The 24928-nt window shown below is 32.5% G+C and overlaps 2 protein-coding genes, 1 long non-coding RNA gene and 1 pseudogene across 7 annotated transcripts; all 4 read left to right on the forward strand.

Moving 5' to 3' along the window:
- The first annotated feature begins 21 nt into the window (after positions 1 to 21).
- LOC143552316 (wax ester synthase/diacylglycerol acyltransferase 5-like) lies at positions 22 to 3098 on the forward strand. The gene is made up of 7 exons (XM_077042572.1): positions 22 to 302; positions 1024 to 1626; positions 1702 to 1768; positions 1866 to 1975; positions 2279 to 2488; positions 2572 to 2709; positions 2820 to 3098. The coding sequence occupies exons 1-7, from the start codon at positions 48 to 50 to the stop codon at positions 3012 to 3014; spliced, it is 1578 nt and encodes a 525-aa protein (XP_076898687.1). The 5' UTR covers positions 22 to 47; the 3' UTR covers positions 3015 to 3098.
- Positions 3099 to 3290: 192 nt separating this feature from the next.
- On the forward strand, positions 3291 to 7644 carry LOC143552317 (uncharacterized). Of its 4 annotated transcripts, XR_013138634.1 has the most exons (4): positions 3291 to 3709; positions 6101 to 6195; positions 6278 to 6360; positions 6453 to 7644. It is a non-coding gene; the product is annotated as an uncharacterized LOC143552317 (long non-coding RNA). The 4 variants fall into 4 exon arrangements; XR_013138633.1 differs by having other exon boundaries at positions 6101 to 7002; positions 7081 to 7644; XR_013138631.1 differs by having other exon boundaries at positions 6278 to 7644.
- An 8536-nt stretch (positions 7645 to 16180) lies between these two features.
- On the forward strand, positions 16181 to 19387 carry LOC143552323 (wax ester synthase/diacylglycerol acyltransferase 5-like). The gene is made up of 7 exons (XM_077042582.1): positions 16181 to 16444; positions 16995 to 17597; positions 18073 to 18139; positions 18278 to 18390; positions 18482 to 18691; positions 18792 to 18929; positions 19202 to 19387. Exons 1-7 carry the CDS (start codon positions 16181 to 16183, stop codon positions 19385 to 19387), a joined length of 1581 nt encoding a protein of 526 aa, XP_076898697.1.
- A 1273-nt stretch (positions 19388 to 20660) lies between these two features.
- On the forward strand, positions 20661 to 22999 carry LOC143552298 (wax ester synthase/diacylglycerol acyltransferase 4-like; annotated as a pseudogene). The gene is made up of 3 exons (XR_013138628.1): positions 20661 to 21037; positions 21254 to 21856; positions 22154 to 22999. The product of XR_013138628.1 is annotated as a wax ester synthase/diacylglycerol acyltransferase 4-like (transcript).
- The last annotated feature ends 1929 nt before the right edge of the window (positions 23000 to 24928 follow it).

The following is a 24928-nucleotide window of genomic DNA, read 5'->3' on the forward strand; positions in this document are numbered from 1 at the left end:
AAACGAACCAACTTCATATCTCATGTTAGCTTACAACTTATCCATCAATGGAGTCATTTACAAAAGGGTTAAAAGGGAGGAAATCAGCTCTAAAACCTGTTCAAATCCCTACTCGTGACGACAACGACATGATAGAAAGCGATGGAGAACCATTGAGCCCAACAGCACAAATGTTTCACGAACCAAATTTCAATATTTACGTCATAGCGATTATTGGTCTCAAGAATCATATTAACCCTCGTGTCGTGTATGACAAGTTGCCGCAATCTTTGCTTAAACATCCTCGCTTCTCTAGTTTGCAGGTAATTAGCGTGTTTGGTTCAATACCTAGAAGTTATTAGTACTTGAGAGTAGTGACGGATTCAAGATTTTTTATAGTTTTTAATACGCATAATAAATCAGGATTACTCTTTGTAGATTACACATAAAAAGCTAAAAATTATGTCTACAATCCTGTATGAAAATTTTGTTCCGATCACTTGACTCATTACCCGACACCCTAAACGTTAATTAGGAAGCTGTTGTAGATGCATCACTTTATTCGTTATGCAAATTATATAAAACTATACATGTGGTATAACTTCTGACACAATATACCACTGTCACATCAATTACGTTTTAGTAAATTTACACACATCGTATATGATTATATTGCGTGTAGTATTACTTTTGCGGACTGTCTTACATGATTCGTAAAATAACTCGTTATTTTTTTTTAATTTTATGTGGGCTCATATAAATATTTTTCACACATCCTATGATCCTATCACCTATGAGCAGTATAACTTCACACAATTCGTATGACATGTGAAAAATATTATATGACCCGCATAAGATTGTGCAGATATAATAGTGCCCTTAATTAAAGTTTTTGTGAAAGTGTTAATTTCTAAAAATAGAAGGTATCTAACAATCTACCATCCAAATTATAACTAAAAGTTTTCTAGCACATGAAAATGATGAATTAAAACTAAAAGCTTCGAAAGATATATGTAGTTCTCAAACATTCATGCATCAATACAGGTTGTAGATGACAAGAATGATGGAATAATGAAATGGGTTCCTACAACTGTGAATCTAAACAATCACATTATCATCCCAAACATCCCACAAACCCTAGACTCATCTGATAAGTTCCTTGAAGATTATGCTTACAATCTCAGTAAAACCTCCATCGACTCTTCGATACCCATGTGGGATCTCCACCTCCTCAACCTCAAAACCTCCCAGGCCGAGGCAATTGGAATATTCCGCATTCATCACTCCATTGGTGACGGAACCTCCCTTATGTCCTTGCTACTCGCTTGCACTCGACAAATCAACAATCCGGACCTAGTTCCCACCGTCCCCACTAAAAAGGATTCTGAATCTGGATGGTCTTCGTCCTACAGTTCCCGTTGTGGAGGGCCGTGGTGGAAGCGGTGGTTCGTGGTGGTTTCCATGGTTTTCTGGTTGGTTTGGAATACTTTGGTAGACGTTGGATATATTATGGCGACGGCTTTGTTTTTGAAGGATACGGAGACCCCAATAACATCTCACGCGGGAGTTGAACTTAATCCTAGGAGATTCGTTTACCGGACGGTTAGCCTAGACGATATGAAGCTCATCAAGAATGCCATGAATATGGTGAGTTAAAACTTAAAAGGAAAGATGGGTATCTATGTTAATTTTCAAAATGTAATTAATTTTTTTTTATTATAGACGATTAATGACGTCGCAGTAGGAGTTACCCAAGCTGGATTATCACAGTACCTCAACCGGAGATATGGTGAGTTCTTATACTTTTCGCATTCGGAGTAATCCAAGCAGGTTTTGCCTCTTTCGGTATTGTACTTATACATAGAATACTTGTTCATATTTGTAAGGTGAGGGGATAAAAGATGAAGGCGCAACAGAGGAGAAAAACAACCTCCCTAAGAAGATACGGCTGCGATCAACGCTTTTAATCAACATAAGACCGTCTTCAGGCATTCAAGTAATGATCTTAATCACAAAAACTATAGATTTTTGGTATTTGGAGTTCCAAGTAAACTGAAAAATACAATTGAATTTATAATTTTTTTAAGACGAGTTATCTTTGTCGTAAAAACTGTTTCATCTCGTCATATTATTAATTAAACAATAGGCTTTCGGTTTGGGATGAATCGTTTTCCTAGGAATCGTGTTTAGAGTTCTTTTTTTTTTCACCAGAAAACAGTACACATTTTTTTTTTTCTTGGAAGTATTTCCAGCAAACATTCGGGTTTTGTATGATTGAACTATGGAGTAAACATTACAGGCATTGGCTGACATGATGGAGAAAAATACGGATGCAAAATGGGGGAACTGGATTGGTCACGTGATCCTTTCGTTTGCGATTGGTATAAAAGATGATCCGCTAGACTATGTTAGAGAAGCCAAGGCAACCATCGATAGAAAAAAGAACTCGCTCGAGGCCATATGCACCTTTTCACTAGCCTCCTTGGTTCTTAAATTGTTCGGTATCAAGGTGATTTCTCAAAAATCATTTTTTTTGGCATATGTTTTTCTTGCACACTAGACTAATGTCGGACAAATTTCGTATATAAATAGGCAGCAAACACAATTTCACACAAGGCAGCCGCCCGTACAACCTTGGGCTTCTCGAACTTGGTTGGACCTCAAGAAGAAATTGGCTTTTATGGTCACGCCATAGAATTCCTCGCTCCTAGTTGTTATGGCCACCCACATGTAAGGTTATGCTTAGGTTAATCGGTCACGCACAACGTTATTGTAGCTAGTATAATTGTTTAGCAAACATCTAACATTCTAATGTTCTTTGCTTATGTAACGAATACTAGGGGTTGATGATTAATTTCCAGAGCTATGTGAACAAGATGACAATAGTCCTCTCGGTCGATGAAAACACCATCCCGGATCCTCAGAAATTGTTAGATGATATTGAAGCATCACTAAAACTCATTAAAGAAGCAGTTTATGCAAAGGGGCTTGTTAAGGATGACGAGGGGGGCCTGCCACAGGCTGCATTCACCTGAGCATTTATTTACAGTTTGCACATGTATATTTTAGACTAGTGATCTGCATAAATCATTCAAATTGGAAGAATAAGAATAAAGAAAAACTAAAGATCATAACAAGATATTATTATAAATTGCTTTTATTGTTAGTATCAACTACAGAACATTAACTTTTGCATGGTCCACCTAGAAGTTTATAATATATGCACTTGTGTCAATAAATCAAATCTCAGGTTCAACGATATATAATAAAAGAAAACAGGTTCTACACATGTCACCACCGATAATAAAGTCTAATTTGCAGCTTTATGTGCAAGATTCCTGCTTTATGAGTTGGAATTGATAAAGTGTCTGCAAAAAAAAAAACTAGTAAGTCCTTTCTCTGTTATTATATACTCATTTTGGTTATTATTATTGTTTAATTAATTAAGTTTTGGTTTGGATTCAGGCAACACAAGTTGTTTCTCAAATACCTTTGACCAAAAGTGAAGAGTTTAAATATGTTGTTTCAGCACCCAAAAAGGCTTTCCAGCATGGGGAAACACACCATTCACTAGCATCATGTTAATAGGTGTTTCATATAATTCTTTATTTAGGTGTTTAAATAGGTTGTTTGTTCATCATCAATTCACAACGCTTAATTTTTGTTCCAAGTATGGCCGTCACCAGAAGCGAGACACAGGCAGTGGAGGCTGGAGTTCTTTCTTTTGCAAGTAAGTCATGATCATATTTTAATTCAATTTTTGTGTGTTTTTGTTCTTTTATTTTAATCTAATTTAGGTATACTTACTGATTTTCGATTTACATATCTACTGATTCGTGTATCCAACTTTTAGGTAACACATTTTGGCCATTTTTTTTTTTTTTTTTGGCAATGGTCAAAATTGAATATAAGTAAAAGGTTATCAAAGGGGCATGATTGTTCAAGTAAAATTGTTATGTGTATATGTATATTCTGCTGAAACGGGGAGCAAAATTTGTAGCTTGGCTCAATTAATTCAAAGGTACCATTATCTTGCCTCCGCTTTAATTTTTATTTTCTTTTTCTGAATCATGTTTTTCATTAATCTTATTGTGACTATTGACATGTGAAAGTGGTGTTTATTCTTGGAACAAAGGCTGATACATGTGGGCGGTGTAATGGAGCGCATGGTTCGTATTATATAATTTTATCATATATTTTGCATTTGTATTATTTTTAATAATTATGTAGGCTTATATGTGTTTGTTACCTTTTTGTAGACACAGTCAAAATGGTTCATTTAGGATTAACTGGTTCATTTAGAATCCTGGTCACTTGCACTTGGTCGGATGGAAATGGTAGATATGTCAAGGTATCATGTTTTTATTTACTTTTCAAATATATATGTTTTTAAGAGATTATTTTATGTATAAATTATGATAGTAAATTAAAATGCATATTAAATAATTAATAAATAATAAATGAGCCGGACTCGATTTTGAAAATTAATCACGAGCTGAGCTCGAGCTGTATTTTGTTTGATCATATTTTGTTTAATTCAACGAAGGGGACAATAGGGGAATTTGGAATTTGTAGGTTAAGATTCAAAGGTTTGTGTTCATTGAGATTCACAAATTGATAGTTTGATTTAGATAAGAGTCAAAAGGTATTAGTAAGGGCGAAGATCTTGGTTTTTGTTACGAATTACATACGGGGCAAGAATTAAAGTGGGAAAACTGATTTGGTGTTAAGACGAATTTTTGTTAACAGGTCACAAAGAATGGGTTGCAGAAATTCATGGGTAACAAATGCCACAAATGTTGTTTCGGTCAAAGGCCATTTAGGTTTGACTAAATGAATGTCAAAGTAAATGCAAATTTTAAGTCTTAATAGCTAAATTAAAGCATGCATTCGAGCACACGTATTCTTAACTTTTAAGTTAGAAGTTGTTTTGTTTATTTGCACTTTAATTTAAGTTAGAAGCGATTTTGTTTATTTGCACTTTAATTTATATATTTCTGGTTTATAAATTTAGCAAAGATTTGTGTTTGCTTCTTAGAACATGACTTTTGGTTTGACTTGCAATTGTGTTTGGACTATGTTTGAATTAGTCGACTAGGACTTTGTTTAGTCAGTAGTCACTATTTCCATTTACTGTATATATTAATAGTATTATTCTTGAGTAACTCGATTTTCAAAATCAAAACCGAACCGTTGAAATTTAAAACCGAACCAAACCGAACCGTTACGAACGGTTTGGTTTGGCAGTATAAGCTTTATTGGACGACTTTTCAAAAGTGCACAGTACAACAAAAAAAATTAAAATAATCTGTTCAAAAATATATAAAACCTACTAAAAACAAGAATTTAATATGAAATTATCTTAGAAATATTGCTTTGAAATGAAAACAAAAGTCAATAAACTAATAGGTTGATAAAACCATCAATAACTAGATTATTTTTTTTAACACTCGCACAATATTGTCAAAAGAAAAAAAAACGTTACAGTGTGCACAGTTTACTGTCAAAACAAAATGTGACAGTGGCCCATGTTCACCGGTTTTGGAAGATCAGGATTTTACCTTCATCTTACTAATATGAGTTCAAGTAACCCTAATGCTTAATAAATATATAACTAATGATGTCTATTGAAGTGTCTAAAATATAAATATACAAACGGTTCAGTCCGATTTATACGGTTGGTTTTCAGTGTAAACCAAAAACCAAACCGTTCGATGCGGTTTGAAACTTTTGAAACCGACCGACCACAAGTGGACGACAAAAACCAACCATGAAACCAAATTGATGGTCGGTTTGGACGGTTTCACGGTTTCAAACCGAATCGTGAACACCCCGATTGAAAACAACTTAATTCAAAATATACAAATAATCAGTAGTTTATTTCGGCTTTTAGAACACGCAATAAATACTTATAACTCTGTAATTGATATTCTTTTGAAATTGCAGTGCAGAAATGCTTGTCAATTTGGGTGTCCCATGGGTCATCACTGGTCACATAAGTATAGTTGTATTAAGTGAAACTAACAAAGTGATCTGTTTATATAAATTGTTTCATTTCCATTTGTTATTGAAGATGTTACTTAATGTGGAAATTTAGAATCTTGTAAATATTTTATTGCAGACAAAATCTCAAGCTGGGATCATGTAATCCTTGCATACGAGTCCGTTTGGGCTACTGGAACCAGGAAGGCACGAATTTCATCTCAAGCTCAAGAAGTAAGTTGAATATTAGTGTCTGCTTCTTAGTATAATATCATGTGTGAACATAAGCTTAAGGAAAAATAATTTTGATTCTTAGGTGCATGCTGAGTTAAGGAAATGGGTGGAAACAAATATCAAGGCTGGTGTGGCAGTTTAAACCAGGATCATCTCTGGAGGTCTGTCAATATATTTATTAAGTTTCTGTTTGAAAATTTAAATCATAAAATATAATGTTTATGTTTGTTGGATCTGTGAATGGTTTATACAACAAGGAATTGGGAGGAGGACAAGATGTTGATGGTTTTTTTCAGTTGGTGGTGCTTCTCTCAAGGTAAATTATATTATTTTCAAATTTTTATCTTAGCTTATTATCATTTACTTACTAACTTGCAACGGTTTGACTCATGGTTTTGCATAAAAAACCGTCAAAATAGCATATTTCGATATCTTTATGCCTAATATTCACGTAGTTGAATGCCATGCGACCCATTTGACCCGTTATAGAGTCAAAATAACCTATTGACCTGTTTTGACAACAATCTGAACATTATTATGTCATAATTTATCCCCTGGACATGTTTACCGAAATATGTTATTAAAACGAAATATGTTATTAAAACTTGACCGTGAACATGTCGGGTGACTGGTGGCTGCAATACGGATCGGTTCTTGCATATTTCTACTTTTTTATTCTTTATTTTCCTTTCAATGGCTAACTGTTTTATTTACCTTTCAATTTGCACAGTTTTTGCTTTTCTTCATTTAAATGCAGATTGCCGTCAATTAGAAACGCTTGAATTGTTGAACATCCAAATTTACAAGGTCAATAATCCATACTTTATTTGTAGTAGATACAAACTTATAGCTACTTATAATAAACATACTTTATTTTTCTAATAGGGGTATTTTGGTCATAATTGCATATTCATTATAATATGTAGTTGTCACAAACAAATCTTATTTCAAGGTCAACATATGGCAGAATGCTTTCAGTTAAGTAAAGGGTAATTTATGGAATAAGGATATGAAAAAAAATTGCAGAAACTTTCAACTTGTAATAGATTACGGGTCAAAATTTCAGCACAAAGGATATAATCAGAAATTTGGAGGAAGTTAATTTGTGAAGATCAGTTATAAAAGGGTTTCAAAGTTCAAGGGTATTTTGGGGAATTCTTAGTTGATTTGAGTTTAGTGGTAGTTCTCTCTCGATTATAAAGGATGCCCAAATAGTATCAACTTGTAATAAATGGGAAGCTATATTCTTTTTTCATCTTTTATGTCATCTGCTATATTTTGTTTAATGTGTTAAATTTTATTTTAAATGCTCATTAAATTGTTAAACATGCATATTAGTTTGGTTGGGTGATTTAAGATCAAGGTTTGTTTCATATTTATTGTTTTTAATGTTAGATTTTATTTCATATTATTAATCTTTGAAAAATTATTTTTTCAACCCGTGTGTAACACGGGAATATAAGCTAGTGGTACCATATACAAATATACAATTAGTCCAATTAAAATATCACCAACTATAACCCAATACAGTCTTCTAAGAATGTGAACCAAGATAATAACTTTTTAGCATAGATATAAAAGGTTGTTTCTCTTGTAACAAACCTTCCTGAGATAATAAAAAAATTGTGTTGTTTAAAAATATATATAATTAGAAAATAAATATTTTAAAAATAAATAAAGAACAAATTGAAACATTTCGTTTACTTTAAATTTTATTGAATTGGACTAATGTATTCCATCAAGCAAAAACAAATAAACAATCTAATGTATTTCATCAGTCAATAAAAAAGATTGTAGCGTCTAAAGTATCTGATTAATACTTTGCTAAAGGTATTCCTTTTTGTTTAGTATTTACGAATTATAACCGAACCACCCTATCGCATGGACTATTTATTTAGATACACTACCATTGATGAGGTAAATAATTTACAGGCAAATTACTAAAATAGATATTTATTGATGAGGTAAATAATTTACAGGCAAATTACTAAAATAGATATTTTTGACCAAAAAATTTCAAAAATAAACATATCTAGTTTAGTCTACATCTTTCCAATTATTATTATTTGAACTAATTAACAAGCGCCATGTCAACCGACTTTATTGGGCACGGAAAATTGTAAAAAGTATATGTACCCACTTTCAACCAATCCAAATACGACACGTGTCAAACACGGCTAAACTTAGCCTACAACTTTAGTTTTTTAGCCGACATGCCTGAATCTTAGCGGGCAACGGGATCCGTGTTTTTTCACTTAGCTGGCTCATTTTTCCTCTTAGCCGGCTCCAACTCGGCTTGCAGACTAAAAAAGTTACTCAACCGTCTTCTTTTCTTCCTTTTAGCCAAATACTTAGCTGTTTTTCATTTTATTATCCAAGTGGCTGGTGTGTGTGTGTATTTAACCTATTGAACTGTCCAGGGCGCAGGTTCGAGCCCCCTGGACGCGGTTTTGTTATTTTTTTGAAAGGGTTTTAAAGTTTTAAATGATTATTATAATTAACGTTTGATATAAAATAAACGATATTTTATTAAACCGACACTTTTAATTCACGTTGCCTCGTCGTTGAACGTCTTTACATACCCGTCATATATATATATATATATATATATATATAGAGAGAGAGAGAGAGAGAGAGAGAAAATGGTTCAAATAAAAACAATTGTTTTATGAGAAGCGTGAGAAGACTTTAAAATAAAATACACCACCTAAATAGGACACTATACCATGTAAATAGGAAACTATATCAATCTCAACCACTAGTTCCTAGATCCAAGGGTCTACATCTATTTTTATACTTCTCACAAAACTATTGTTTTTTACGTTAACCCTACCCATATATATATATATATATATATATATATATATATATATATATATATATATATATATATATATATATATAGAAAATGGTTCAAATAAAAAGCAATTATTTTGTGAGAAATGTGAGAAGGCTTTAAAATCAAACACACCATTTAAATAGAACACTATACCATGTAAATAGGAAACTATATAGCATTTAGAAACTACTAATCTCAACCACTAGATCCTAGATCCAAGGGCCAAGATCTATCCTTATGCTTCTCACAAAACTATTGTTTTTTTACGTTAACCCTACCCTATATATATATATATATATATATATGGGGGTTAAAATAAAAAGTAGAGTGTGTCTAAGAAGTGTAAAAAGTAATTTGATGCGTTAAATATGCTGATCTGACGGTGGATATTGAAAGTGTATTTATTGTGCGGTGTGTTTTATTAGATCTAATGGTGAAAACACACTTTCTACAAGTTTAGGAAAAATCTACTTCTTATTATAACCTTGCTCTCTCTCTCTATATATATATACACACACACATATAGGGTGGAGTTAAAATAAGAAGTGGAGTGTGTCTAAGAAGTGTAAGAAGTAATCTGGTGCGATAGATATGTTGATCTGATGATGGATATGAAAAATGTGTTTATTGTGCGGTGTGTTTTATTAGATCTAATGGTGAAAACACATTTTATATACTTCTTAGGAAAAATCTACTTATTATAACCTTTCTCTCTCTCTATATATATATATGGGGATGGATCTTGCGAGAAGTGATTTTACAACGAGAAGTGCGAGAAGTGAATGTGTAACTTCATTAATTCCTAATTTCACTCCATTTCTTATGATGTTACCTACATGTATGTAGGTTGGTTGTATTTATGTCTAGCTACACATATTCAGACCTACCTACACACATACAAACGTACCAAGCCACATTCAAACCTACATACCTACACACATGCAAACATACATACACATATATAAACACACGACTTAAGTGCCATTTTAGTACATGTGGTTTGATCAACTACGCAACTTTAGTACATATTTTTTATTTTGTGCAAATGGTTACCTTAGTTTCAAAAAACTTGCATTTTTAGTACTTTTTTTCTAACCCCGACTATTTTTTCCATTAAGTCTGGGATAATTTGGTAACTTCGTTATTTTCTTTGTTTTTTTCTTTTCTTTAAACGTTTATAGCTTATAAACCCTAAATCCCCAAATCAAAACATTAAAATCCAAATCCTAAATCCCAAAATATCGTAAAACTTCAAACCCTATGATGATATGGAGAAAGGGTGTGGGGATTTAGGATTTGGATTTTGATGTTATGATTGTGGATTTGGGGTTTACAACATATAAGCGTTTAAAAAAAAGGAAAAAACAAAGAAAATAACGAAGTTAGCAAATTATCTCTGACTTAACGGAAAAAATAGACGGGGTTAGAAAAAAAGTACTAAAAATGCAAGTTTTTTGAAACTGAGGTAGCCATTTGCACAAAATAAAAAATAAGTACCAAACTTGCGTAGTTGAACAAACCACAGGTACTAAAATGACACTTAACTCTAAACATACGTACCTACACACGTACATATATACGCACCTACACAATAAGAAAGGGAGTGAAAATAGGGATTAATGGAGTTACACCTTCACTTCTCGTTGTAAAAAAACTTCTGAAATGATTCAATACATATATATATGTGTGTGTGTGTGTGTGTATGTATATGTATATGTATATGTATATGTATATGTATATGTATATGTATATGTTATATAAATGTATCATTTGTTAAACGAAAATATAACAAACGTAATTAAAACGTGTTAGATATATTTTTTATCATTAAACTTCGTGAACGATTCAAAATGCATATTTATTTAGATATTATTTATTTCAAAATGTTTGTGTTATAATTATTTATTTAATGTCTTTATATACATTTATAACATATTTACTCAAATACTATATCTCAATTTATATTTAATAAAATCATTTTATTAAATTTGTATATTTAATAATTCTTTTAAATATTATTAGTATAATACATATCATATCTAATTATATAAAATATTTATATATATTTGCCATGTATTTATTCCATATTACAAATGTATCTCATATTTAATTAAATTATTTTATCTTATTTATCTATGTAATTATATATCTATATTCACATTATCATAATTATATCTCAAATTATATCTAAACAAATTAATTATAAGTTCGATTACATATTATTTATATCAAGTATAACTAATGATTTTCAATAATAATAACAATAGAAATTACTCGTTTAATCAATAATATTTTAATCACAATCGTAACTCAAATCACATCGAAATCTCAAATTCATTTTACATGTTATTTCGTTAATAAATAACTCATAATATTATATTATATAACTAGGAATCTTTGACGGTGAATCCCGAAAGGGTTAATCATTCTCACATCATCGCTTGTACTTCGTTTATCTAATACGGTGCGTAATCACTCCCCCTATTTTACTTCTTTTCAATGTTTTGGGGACTTATGCTTACCTTCTATCAAACCTCAATTTTTACATTGTACTATCGAATGCAAACTGTTAATATTTGTGTTGTGTATCAATTGACTAACTACTTGCTACTTTTTATTTGCTTTTGTGTTTATCTATCGCATTCGTTGAGGTCCATCATTATAATCACATCATGTCGTAGTGGCTGGCGTCCGATTGCATGATAATGGTTTCACCAACAACTCAACTATGGTAACCAACGCCCGATTCGCATGGCAATGGTTTAGCCCACATATCATTATTTGTTTGAAATGCTTATATGATATGGTTTGATTAGTTATACTCACAGATAACAGTTTTGCGGTTTTCTATTATATATTATAATATTGACATTAAAACTGGTGATTTTTTCACTCAACCTCGTGTTGACAAAAATATATATTTTGTACGTATTTGTAGGTTGGATTGTTTATCAAGATGAAGATCACTTAGAGAAGGCTTTTAGGATATAAAATTAATACAAGAATTATTTGATATCATTTTGTAATTTCTTTATATTTGATGTACTTAAATATAAATTGTTTATTTAAATAAATTAAGTAGATATTGTTACAAATGCATGATAGTACCTTATGAGCTGTGAACAATCAGTTTGCGTCCCAACATTTCCGCCTTAAATTGGAGTGTGACATCTTAGTCGCGATATTAAATATTTGTACCTAAAATACTTACTCGGGTTCCCTTTTATTTTTCTCTTAGTTGTCTTTTTTTTTCTATTAAAACAACATGTTTTAGCCTTAATATTAAATGTCTTTACATCAATACATTATTTCAGTCTTGACAAGTTTTGTAAGTAAAAAAAATTAACAATAAAAATGTTAGGTAAAAATTAAACTTGGTAAGCAAACACATTTATAAGTTTAATAAGAAAGAATGTATCGCGGCCAAACCACATTTAATATCACTGCTAAAACATGTTAGCTATGAGAGGAGAAAAAAATGGAATCCGACAAAGTATTCAATTAGGTAGGTCAAAGATTTAAGATTGTCGGCTAAACTTATGCGACTAAGAGAAAAACAGAAGCCGGCAAAGTATAAAGAGGGTAAATAAAAGTATTTAATTATTTTGTGGCTAAATTTTTGCGGCTAAAAACAAAAGAAGACGACTAAGAGAAAAAAATAGAAGTCAGATAAGTATTTAATTGGGTAAGTAAATTATTTAATTTTAGTGGCTAAATTTACGCGGCTAAAAGGAAGAAAGAAGACAGCTAAGTAAAGTTTTAGTTTGCAAGCCAATTTAGAGTCGGCTAAGAGGGAAAAAATGAGTCGGCTAAGTATACGGATCATGAAGTCGGCTAAGATTCAGGCATGCCCGCTAAGAAACTAAAGTTCTAGGCTAAATTTAGTCGTGTTTGACACGTGTCGCATTTGTATTAGCTGAAAGTGGGTCCCGTATACTTTTTACAATATTTAGTGTCCAAAAGTGTCGGCTAAGGCTTAGCCGCCTTAGCCGGCTTCCCTAATGTGGCGCTTGTTAATTGGTTCAAATAGCAAAGATTGAGTAGATGTAGGCTAAAAACCGAATATATTGAAACCGAATTCAAATGAAACAACCAAAATCGAACCGAACCTAAAAACCGATTAATGGTGATCATTTTCTCCAAGGTCAGAAACCTTTTTGTTCCTTTCATTGGTGCATAGTGCAGGCATGCTAAGTTAAGGAGTGTTTACTCTTTAGGGGTAAATGTGTCAATTTAGTATACTTTCTTCTAAAAGGTGAATGTGCAAGCTTCAAACTCTTTTAGTTAAAAAAGAAACACGTTGCACTTGAAATGTATTCAAAAGTGTATAAGAATGCCTAGGCATCTTAAATGTATTTTATTTAACAAAAGCCATTATTGTAGCATATAATTTTTTATGTTTCGACTTATGCTTATTTATTTGTAGTACAAAAATGGGAGGTCGGATTACTTGAAGAACACATGGAATGTGATGAACTGAAAATGCATAAGAGAAATATACAAGAAAGAGTGCTCTTAAAAAGTTGTGTGTTTTCCAAATTTATGTGAACAATTTTCCTTTTTGGTAAAATAAATGGTTGTTCACCGGCTCATTTACAATGTTGCTTTGAAACTTGTTATATCTAACGAGTTTTATTCGTGTAGTTTATTTACATTTAAGGTTGCTACATATCTGAGTGTATACCTTTGTCAGGTGAATTTGTTTTTGGTTTTGAATTGAATAAATGGTATTCGTGATTTAATCGAACTTGTTTTGACCGTTGACAATTGGTCTTTTATATAGTATCATTTTGGGTTATATATGACCACATTGTCATTTTGCAAGCCGTTTTTGGATTCCGCTGTATCGCGTGGGTTTCCACTAGTATATATATATATAGAGAGAGAGAGAGAGAGAGAGCAAGGTTATAATAAGAAGTAGATTTTTCCTAAGAAGTGTAGAAAGTGTGTTTTCACCATTAGATCTAATAAAACATACCGCACAATAAGCACACCTCAACTAAAATTAAACACACCGCACAATAAACACACTTTCTATGTCCACCATCAGATAAACATATATAGCGCACCAGATTACTTCTTACACTTCTTAGACACACTTCACTTTTTATTTTAACCTCACCATATGAAAATGGTTAAAATAAAAAGAAATAGTTTCCTAAAAATAGTAAGAAGGGCTTAAAATTTGAAGTTTGGAAACTTTATACCCTAAATCCTAGATCCTAGGACACTATTGGACATTATGGAAACTAACAATTTCAACCACTAGATTTTAAATCCAATGGCCTAGATCTATTCTTACTCTTCCTAGAAAACTATCTTTTTTTATTTTAACTTACCCCTATATATATATATATATATATATATATATATACTAGGTTAGTTACCCGTGTAGAACACGGGTTAAAATAACTAATTTTTTTAAATAATAACATAATATAAAATACAAAAAAATGTATCACATATATAAAGATAATATTATACGGTAAAAAAGTTACACATTACGCAATTTGAAAATAAAAAGTTGTTAGAAATTCATAAATCATAAATTATTTCTTTGTAATTTTCTATATCAAAATTTAGTTGAAAATGACTACTTTTTTAAACCAACTCGTGGACCAAAAGTCATTCTAATCTTAAACTGTTTTGGCATGAACAATGTTTGATACTTTAATCGGTTAAAAAACTCAACCGTTTCGTATTGGTTACTTATAAAAATTTAATATTAATAAATAATGCAATATATTTTATATTAAACAAATTAACATATTTATGATGGTATTAGTTCTTTTAAATTAAGATGTGATTATTAAAAATTGAAAATGAAATATTAAAAAGAGAAATGTATTTAATATGATAGAGGGGAGGAAAAATTTTGTAAGGATTAACATGGTGATAACATGTGGCATAAGAAAATCTTTATTTATTAATTAGTATAGATATGGGTGAGATCTAGAGAGAATTCCTCTTAAAGAGACAACTATTGGTCACACGCTTAGGCCATATGTTAGGGTGTGACAATTTGACATATATATAGTATCCATAATTTAATTTTCTTTATATTTACCATGTCCACCTACTCCCTGAGCATTTCAAGTACACCCAACACCCTGGTCGCCTAGGGCCCGTCTAGCGACTTTTTCAACCTTGATTAAGATTCCTCCTTGGCCCATTCGTTATTTGCGAAAGCTGAACAAAACTTGAACAATGACCGGCTCAACCGACCACCACCACTGTTCCACTATATATTGACAACCATGCTCCACCAACGCTGACCAAGCCTGCCACTAAGGACCAAAATATGTTTTTTTCTTTTCAATAGTACCGGTAAATCTAATTTATAATTGTGAATTTAGCCTCATATTGTTATATTGTATTTGATTTCTAGCAATAAATTAATCAAGTATGTCTCCTTATATATAACCATCCGGTGCTAAAAAACGTTTGATGTCAAAAATGAAATCTTAGATAATACAAGCCGCGGAGAGGTGATCAAACCATTTGTTGTCAAGATTGCGAGGAGAGCTTCAGGAATCATCTATCGATTGTTAGCTATAACAATATTTGATTTTAATAATGTATATATTTTGCTATGTTTATTGTTATAACGTTAATCGTCATTTAAAAAAAATAGCTTATTTATTTCATTACTCGTTAAGGTATACGGACCTTTTTATTTTAACTTGGTTGAGGTAATTAAATTCTCGGACACATAAGTAGAAAATAAAACACTAATGGAAAAAATAAGTATTACTATGATATTACGAGCGCCTATCCCTTTCCTCCATTCATTATGTCCGCCAAATTCACTCACCCTATATTTAGGGACCAACCTCTCTATGAATCGTCATTAAATTTTGTTTTAATGTTATATATTATTGTATTTTGACATCGAACCCGTAGAAATATCAACATCTAACCCGTAGAAACCCAATTCAAAGCGATAAACAATTGGTCGACCGTTCCTCAAAATTTTCCGAACCCGTAGGAAAACATTTCTGGCTACATCACTGGGTATACTATGACTATTACGAGCACCTATCCCTTTCCTCCATTCATTATGTCCGCCACCTTCACTCACCCTATATTAAGGGACCAACCGTTCTATGAATCGTCATTTTAGCTTTACTATTTTTCCACTTATCAATGGAATCACTAACAAAAGCGTTAAGATGGAGACAATCATCTCTAAAACCTATTCAAATCACCAACAGAAGCAGCATTGCAAATCACGATGCTACTGATGAGGAACAACGTCCATTGAGTCCAGCAGCCCGTTTGTTCCACCAACCAAATTTCAATATCTACATCATAGCGATTATCGGTTTCAAAAACCCTATTAATCCTCGTGTTGCATACGAGAAGCTGCCACAATCTTTGCTTAAGCATCCTCGTTTCTCTAGTTTGCAGGTAATTAGTAGTTTAGTACGTTTCATTCGATATCTTGAAGCTAATAGCTAGTCAGGGCCACAAAGGTATACAAGGCTCGGCTGCCTTCTATAACCCGTCTCTCTATCATGTGTTCGGTTCATTGGAACACCTTTTAAATGCGTCATACGAAAAAGTTTCAAAAAGATAATGTAAAAATGAATTTTATACTATTTATCAAAACCTTTTTTTGTTGAAAAAATCGACTTGTCATATACTATTCTCAGAGAATCGACAACGTTTACGTTACTCAAATATTACAAACTTTACTATTCATCTCAGAGTGTAAACGTTTGTCACACGTATATTACATTACATGCAAAAAAAAAGGAGCTGCTATTCATTCACCCATCAGGGTTTTAGAGAGAGTATGTTTAAAAGAGAAATTATATGTAAAAATGGTGTACGAATAGCAAAAAAGGTGTTTGAATAGACAATGGCTTTTAATAAACGTTTACTATACAAGATGAATTGTATGTTTGGTTCACTATCTTGATGTTTAGGTTTTAAGCATCCATGTCATTAACCACAGGTTGTAGATGACAAGAATGGTGGAATAATGGAATGGGTTCCTACAACTGTGAATTTAAACAACCACATTATCATTCCTAACATCCCACAAACCCTAGACTCTCATGATAAGTTCCTTGAAGATTATGTCTACAATCTTAGTAAAACATCCATTGACTCTTCAAAGCCTATGTGGGATCTCCACCTCCTCAACCTCAAAACCTTGGACGCCGAGGCGGTGGGGATATTCCGAATCCACCATTCCCTTGGCGACGGCACCTCCCTTATGTCCTTTCTACTGGCTTGCACTCGCCAGATCGACAATCCTGACTTAGTTCCCACCATCCCAAAGAAAAAAGATTCGAATTTGGGTTGGTTTTCGTCCTTAAGATCCGGCCATGAAGGACCGTGGTGGAAGCGGTGCTTCATGGCAGTTTGCATGGTTTTCTGGTTGGTTTGGAATACGTTGGTAGACGTTGGATATATTGTGGCGACAGGATTGTTTTTGAAGGATACCGAAACGCCTATGAAGGCTCCGGCGGGAGTTGAGCTTAATCCGAAGAAAATCGTTTACCGGACAGTTAGCCTAGATGATATGAAGCTCATCAAGAATGCCATGAATACGGTGAGCAATTTAAAAAAGATATGTTTGTAAGAAATAACAAAATATGTCATTTATTTTGGGGTGAATTTTATATATTGTCACATTTAACGTTCTATACCTTTTTTTTAAATGATCATTTTGGCAGTACTACAATTAAAAGACGAAATATGTAATTTTCATAATTTGTTTACTTTCCATTTTTTTTTTTGTATGGACGTTCTTTTTATCACGGTTACTTTATAAAATCTTATAAAAGTAAATTCAGAGTTGGTTTATGTGGTTTGTGACAAATTTGAGTAAATTGTCAATTTTCATTCTTGTAATTTGCTCAGTTTTGTCATATCCGTCCAAGAGGTTTTCTTAGCGTGGTCGTCTACATAGTTTTATTTTTTTGTAATTACACTAAACGTACTTATTGAAGCTAAAAGATAGAATCAACAAGTGAGCCTAAACATAATGGACGGAATATGTAATTTACCCTTAATATTATGTACAGACGATAAACGACGTCGCAATGGGTGTGACCCAAGCTGGATTATCACAATACCTCAACCGTAGATATGGTAAGTTATAAAAGCAATTATGTATGGTTCTAAGCATTTATCAAATCATTTTAAACATTTTGGTTCTCAATTGCTACTTCCAAATTTTGCTTATGTCTGATTTTGTGCAAGTCTTATTGTGTTGTACAAATTTGTAAGGTGAGGGAAAAAATAGCAAAGGTGCAACGGAGAAGAAAAACAACCTACCGAAGAAGAAGATACAGTTACGGTCCATGCTTGTAGTCAACGTAAGACCATCTTCGGGCATTCAGGTGAGTCGAGCTCAATGACAAGGAAAAAAAAACATAACCAAACATTCTGGATTAAAGTTTCATTGATATGTCAATTACGTATATATTATAGGAATTGGCCGATATGATGGAGAAGAATAGCGAAGCAAAATGGGGGAATTGGTTTGGTTATGTGATATTTCCATTTACTATTGGTATAAGGGATAATCCGCTAGACTATGTTAGAGAAGCTAAGGCAACCATCGATCGGAAAAGGCACTCCCTCGAGGCATTAGTTTCCTTTTCGATAACTGCTATAGTTGTTAAGTTGTTCGGCATCAAGGTGATTTATCTATATAAATAAAATATATCCGGCATAAGCTTGTCACATGTGATATCTCTTGTATTACTAACACAAGCTATGGTCGGCTATATTTTTATAGGCATTAAACACAATTACAAGAACGACCTTCTTTCATTCAATCTTGATCTTCTCAAACTTGGTTGGGCCTCAAGAAGAAATTGAATTTTATGGTCATGACATGGAATTCATTGCTCCTACTAGTTATGGCCACCCACATGTATGTAGCATATATATATATATATATATAGCAAGGTTAGAATAAGAAGTAAACTTTTCCTAAAAAGTGTAGAAAATGTGTTTTCATCAATATATCTAATAAAGCACACCACACAATAAACACACCACAATATCTAACGCACCAGATTACTTCTTACACTTCTTAGACACACTCTACTTCTTATTTTAACCCCACCTATATATATATATAATTATTTCATTATTTGTACCCACAAGGAGCTAACACTCTACTCTTTTCTTCATGTGATAAAGGGTATGATGATTAATTTCCAAAGCTATGTGAACAAGAAGACAATAGTCCTCTCGGTTGATGAAAACACGATCCCGGATCCTCAGAAATTGTTGGATGATATTGAAGCATCACTAAAACTCATCAAAGAAGCTGTTTATTCGAAAGGACTCGTTGAGGAGGGCATCTCTAAGGCTACATTCACCTAAACTGAAATTATTGAATGAATGATATTAAACTTCGCATTATAACGTTATTATTCCTATTATTATATCTGTAATCGTATGTTAGTATAAGTGTTTGGTGGTTGAAGCGGTTAAATAACGAACTCCTAGCCTAACCATTGCAAGGGCTGAAAACATCACCGTTAACCATCACCAAACACTGTATGTATGTGTATCCATTGTACTCGGACACCAAGTCACCAAGTTATGCAATAATTTCGTTGTTTGTTTGTTTAACCATTCACTGCAAATCACACACACACAGAGTTAGACACATAAAAGAGTGTAGAAGAATTGTATTAAAAAATAAGATATGACAAGATACGTAACATCACCTCACATTGTATAGTTAATTTACTATAATAAACACTTAAAACTTAATCAAAAGGTTATTCTAATACGATAAAATATGTATCCTAAATACAATTCTGCTTAAAAAGAATCTGTTCTTGTTAATTTGAGTATTCATCAATTCAGGTCAAGGGAATATACTGGTATAGTCAAGGTGGTCACGTTTTGGGTAACGGGTGGGCAAAGGCAGTGGCAGATCCAGACATTTAACTCAGTGGGGGTAAAAAATAATCAATAAAATAAATTACACGAAATTATAAAAACGAACTACATTAGATATAGCAAAACAAAATACATCTTCATTGCTTAAAAAACATTTCACCATTGCGGTTCCAACGGGTAAAACTAATTATCCAAATGAACTTGATATTCATGAATCATCTGCATGTTTGTCTTCTTCATTTAACAGTTAACATCTTTTTAATCGATCATTAAAAAAAAAGAATAAGTTTGTTTATCACTTTATAGGATCGGAAAAAATATAAAATATTGGGCTAACTAAAAAACAAAAGCCATAAGAGGTCTTAATTGATTTATTTTTTATTTTTTTTTTTATCAAAATTACCACTATAAAACTTAATGTAGTCTCATAAAATTAAATCTTAGTGGGTGACTGACCCCCACTGGGCTTGCCTTCGATCCGCCTATGGGCAAAGGGTTGAAACATTAAATCACTTGACCCACAAACAATTTTTGTATGTACTATGTACGTAATACATGTATAAGAAAACAACATTAATAAAATAAAATATGAATCTTTGAATAAAACAATTTAGAAGGTTGTATAAAATAGACTATTGGCAACTTTCAACCCGGTACAACCTTGTCTTATTTCTTTATTAAATCGTCCATCTTGAACTCGATAACACCACTACGTCAACACCAATAACTAACTATTTCCACAACCACCATCCAACATTCTTTAATATTACCATTGTTATTACTCAAATGTACACTGTATAAACAAACCAACCTGCATCTGATCATATATATTCTCTTACAACTTATATTACTTATCCTTAAATGGAGCCAGGGTTGAAATGGAGAAAATCATCTCTAAAACCAATTCAAATAACCAAGACTGGCGGTCTTAGTCAGGATGCCGATATGATAGCAAGCGGCGAAGAACAAGCGTTGAGCCCAGCAGCATATTTGTTCCACCAACCAAATTTCAATCTCTACATCATAGCGATTATCGGTTTCAAGAACACTATTAACCCTCGTGTCATGCACGAAAAGCTGCCGCAATCTTTGCTTAAACATCCTCGGTTCTCTAGTTTGCAGGTAACTATATTCTGTTCCTTATCTTGAAGTTAATAATTTGAAGCTAGTCTTGTTTTTTTTGTTTTGTATGAGGGTCGTTATCCTGAATCAGTTTGTAATTGTGTCTCGTTCTGTCTAGTTTCTTACTAGATCGACTGGTTTTTTAATACAAGCTTGGCCGTTCAAACGAAAATAAGCTAGTTTACAAATTACAAACATTCATGCAATTAAACACAGGTTGTAGATGACAAGAATGGTGGAACTATGAAATGGGTTCCTACAAATGTGAATCTAAACAACCACATTATCATCCCAAACATCCCACAAACCCTAGACTCCCCTGATAAGTTCCTGGAAGATTATGTCTACAATCTCAGTAAAACCTCCATTGACGCTTCGATACCCATGTGGGATCTCCACCTCCTCAACCTCAAAACCTCTGACGCCAAGGCAATCGGAATATTGCACATGCATCACTCCCTCGGCGATGGTACCTCCCTTATGTCCTTGCTACTCGCTTGCACCCGCCAGATCAACAATCCTGATGCAGTTCCCACCGTCCCAAGGAATAAGGATTCGAATTCGGGGTAGTTTTCATCCTTAAGCTATGACCATGGAGGGCCGTGGTGGAAGCAGTGGTTTACAGCGGTTTGCGTGGTTTTTTGAATGGGTTGGAATACGTTGGTTGATGTTGGGCATATTATGGTGACCGCGCTGTTTTTGAAGGATACAGAAACGCCGATAAAAGCTATCGCAGGAGTTGAGCTTAAACCAAAGAGAATCGTTTACAGGACGGTTAGCCTAGACGATATGAAGCTCATCAAGAATGCCATGAATATGGTGAGTGATTTGAACCAAAAAAAAAAGATAAAGTATGAATATGTATAAATAAGGGGGGGAAAGTTAATGCACAAATTAAATTAATGTGCTAACCATGAGACTCAACTAGTGTAATAATATATACAAATAGTGTAATCACACTATACGGTAATTGCACTATACTATAATTACACTATTTTGTATATAGAATTATACACTACTTGATTCTTACGGTTATCACGTTAATTTAATTTGTATTTGATCCAAACCGTATAAATAATAATAACAAAATGTAATTTCGTTTTTTTAATCTTGTAGACAATCAACGACGTTGCAATAGGTGTGACACAAGCTGGATTATCAAAGTACCTCAACCGGAGATATGGTGAGCTAGAAAACAAATTATTTTGGTCCGGTTTTGTACATGTTTTACTCTCTTTTGAACTTAAAAATGGAAATACTTGTTCTTATTTGTAAGGTGAAAGGAAGCAAGATGAAGGTGCAACCGAGACGAAAAACAACCTCCCAAAGAAGATACGGATGCGATCAACGCTTGTAGTAAACATAAGGCCATCTTCAGGCATTCAGGTGAGTGTTTCAACGACACAAAAAAAAACAACAAAACATTCAGGATTAAGTTTGATTGATTTGCTAAGTAAATATACATATTATAGGCATTGGCCGATATGATGGAGAAGATTTCTGAAGCAAAATGGGGGAATTGGTTTGGTTACGTGATCCTTCCACTCACCATTGGTATAAGAGATGATCCGCTAGACTATGTTAGAGAAGCCAAGGCAACCATCGATCGGAAAAAGCACTCGCTCGAGGCATTATATTCGTTTTCGATAACCGCCTTGGTTTTTAAGTTGTTAGGCATCAAGGTGATTTCTCAATATGTATTAGATCTTTATTGACAGATGGTTGCATTTGGGGCATCTTTTGTAATACTAACACAAGTTATTGCCAACTATATTTTTGTAGGCAGCAAACATTATTGCAAACATGGCCTTCACTCGTACAACCTTAACGTTCTCTAATTTGGTTGGACCTTTAGAGGAAACCGAGTTTTATGGTCATAACATGGAATTCATTGCTCCTAGTTGTTATAGCCGACCACATGTACGTAAGGTCAGGGGTGTGCACGAAACCAAAGAAACCAAAATATTGGTTTTGGTAATTTGGTCTTGTGTGTTGTGAAGAACCGAAAAAACAGGACATAACCGAAATAACAAAAAACCGAAAAACCAAACCTACCGATGAATAAACGTTATTGAGTTTATGACTTTTTATATTTAACTTTGAATGTAAGTATAATTCATTGGCTCATAATATTCTAAGTCGAAATATTCAATATTTTATCAACCATTAATTTATATTTTTAAAATTATTAGGCCCAATATTGATATCTTGGGTCAATTTTTTACCCCGAGAACCAACACCAGAACGTAACAAGTTTGGGAGAATCAAAAAACTGCAAATATTGTTCACGGTTCGGTTTTAGCCTAAAACTGCACAGCGCACACCCTTGCGTAAGGATATATATGTTTAGTTATCTATAAGGATAGGGAGCTAACATTCTATTGTTTTCTTTTCTTCATTGATGAAAGGGTTTGCTGATTAATTTCCAAAGTTACGTGAACAAGATGACAATAGTCGTCTCGGTCGATGAAAATTCTATCCCGGATCCTGAGAAACTGTTAGATGATTTTGAAACCTCCCTAAAACTCATCAAAGAAGCAGTTTATGCGAAGGGACTTGTTGAGGACATGTCTAAGGCTGCATCCATGTGAATTTATGTCAAGAATGTAAACCTAAAATAATAAAAAACAATAAATTTGTTATCATTGAAATTAAACGTTTGAACACTATTAAAATTGATAGTGGTGAAGTTAAAAAACTTATTTAATAAGACTTGATGTTATTGCTATTGTTTCTCTCGTTATTGAGCAATTTTTTCTAAAGGTTGTGTTTCGCTTGTTGTCGCAACATGTACTCAAGAAAATCGTGGGAATGCGTAACGAGAGTAGTTAACCTATTAGAATGTGGAAGACGAGTATAAATTAATAAATACTTTATTTATGAAATTCTACCCTTATATATAGTTTTAAATAAAATATCAAACATGATTTAATCTAGCATTTTGGACAATGATAATTTAGCATGTTCCAAAATGAAAGGGTCAGACACAATGCAGCCTATTTTAATAATAATAAAAAGTCATAAATGTTATAAATATAGATATTTAGGTCCATCTTATTGTTTATGGCATTTAGGTGTTTCTATTATATCGTTACACTGGTTTTTATCCCTTGTATTACGGGACTGTTTTACATTATTCGTTTCAATATTTATATACTTTTTTGGATTTTAATTTTGCTTACTGTAAATGAGATTCTATAATTCGGTTTAAAAGTTATTTGATTTTAGTAAGACCCATGACCCGCTTAGTTTTTTTACTACAAAATTATTTACTAATTATAAATTATTATCTCTTTTAAAAAAAACAAAACAAATATTAATTACTTTTAGTATATCCTTATTTTATAAGATTTTCATATTAAATATTTGGTGAAAATAATTTTTAATTTAATAAGATTTTATAACCCGTTTAAGGCTATCTGAGTTTGGTAAACGAGGTTGTTTTACATTATTCGTTTATAATATTTATATATTTTTTGAATTTTAATCTTATTTATTATAAGGACATTAATAATATACTTTGAATTTGATGATGAAAATGTTTCACAAATAAATGAGATATAACCCGATTAATTTAAAAGCTATTTGGGTTGTGAGACCCATGACTCGCTTAGTTTTTTTACTATAAAATTTTTCTTAATTATAAATAATATCTTTTTTTTAAATAGGATACTAATTTTAAGTATATTCCTATTTTATAGGATTTTATATCAAATATTTAATGAGATAAATTTTTAATTTAATGAAATATTATAACCCGTTTAAAGACTATCTAGGTTTGGTGAGACCTATACCTGTGAATTCGAGTCAAATTCATGAGAAACCTCTATTTACAAATAAAACAAATCTACTAGCTTGAGATAATATAGATAATCTGTGTATGTATGAGAC

This window comes from Bidens hawaiensis, unplaced genomic scaffold (assembly GCF_021521415.1).
Source record: "Bidens hawaiensis isolate Kalapana, Puna unplaced genomic scaffold, B.hawaiensis_p1.1 tig00016838_1, whole genome shotgun sequence".
Lineage (NCBI taxonomy): Eukaryota > Viridiplantae > Streptophyta > Magnoliopsida > Asterales > Asteraceae > Bidens > Bidens hawaiensis.

Excerpts from the sequence above, each read along its gene's own strand:
- LOC143552323 (XM_077042582.1), top strand. The coding sequence starts at position 16,181 with ATGGAATCACTAACAAAAGCGTTAAGATGGAGACAATCATCTCTAAAA. Across the intron at positions 16,445-16,994 it reads CTCGTTTCTCTAGTTTGCAG|GTTGTAGATGACAAGAATGG; the intron begins GTAATTAGTAGT and ends CATTAACCACAG. Across the intron at positions 17,598-18,072 it reads TCAAGAATGCCATGAATACG|ACGATAAACGACGTCGCAAT; the intron begins GTGAGCAATTTA and ends TATTATGTACAG.
- LOC143552316 (XM_077042572.1), top strand. The coding sequence starts at position 48 with ATGGAGTCATTTACAAAAGGGTTAAAAGGGAGGAAATCAGCTCTAAAA. Across the intron at positions 2,489-2,571 it reads TTAAATTGTTCGGTATCAAG|GCAGCAAACACAATTTCACA; the intron begins GTGATTTCTCAA and ends GTATATAAATAG. Across the intron at positions 2,710-2,819 it reads GTTGTTATGGCCACCCACAT|GGGTTGATGATTAATTTCCA; the intron begins GTAAGGTTATGC and ends AACGAATACTAG.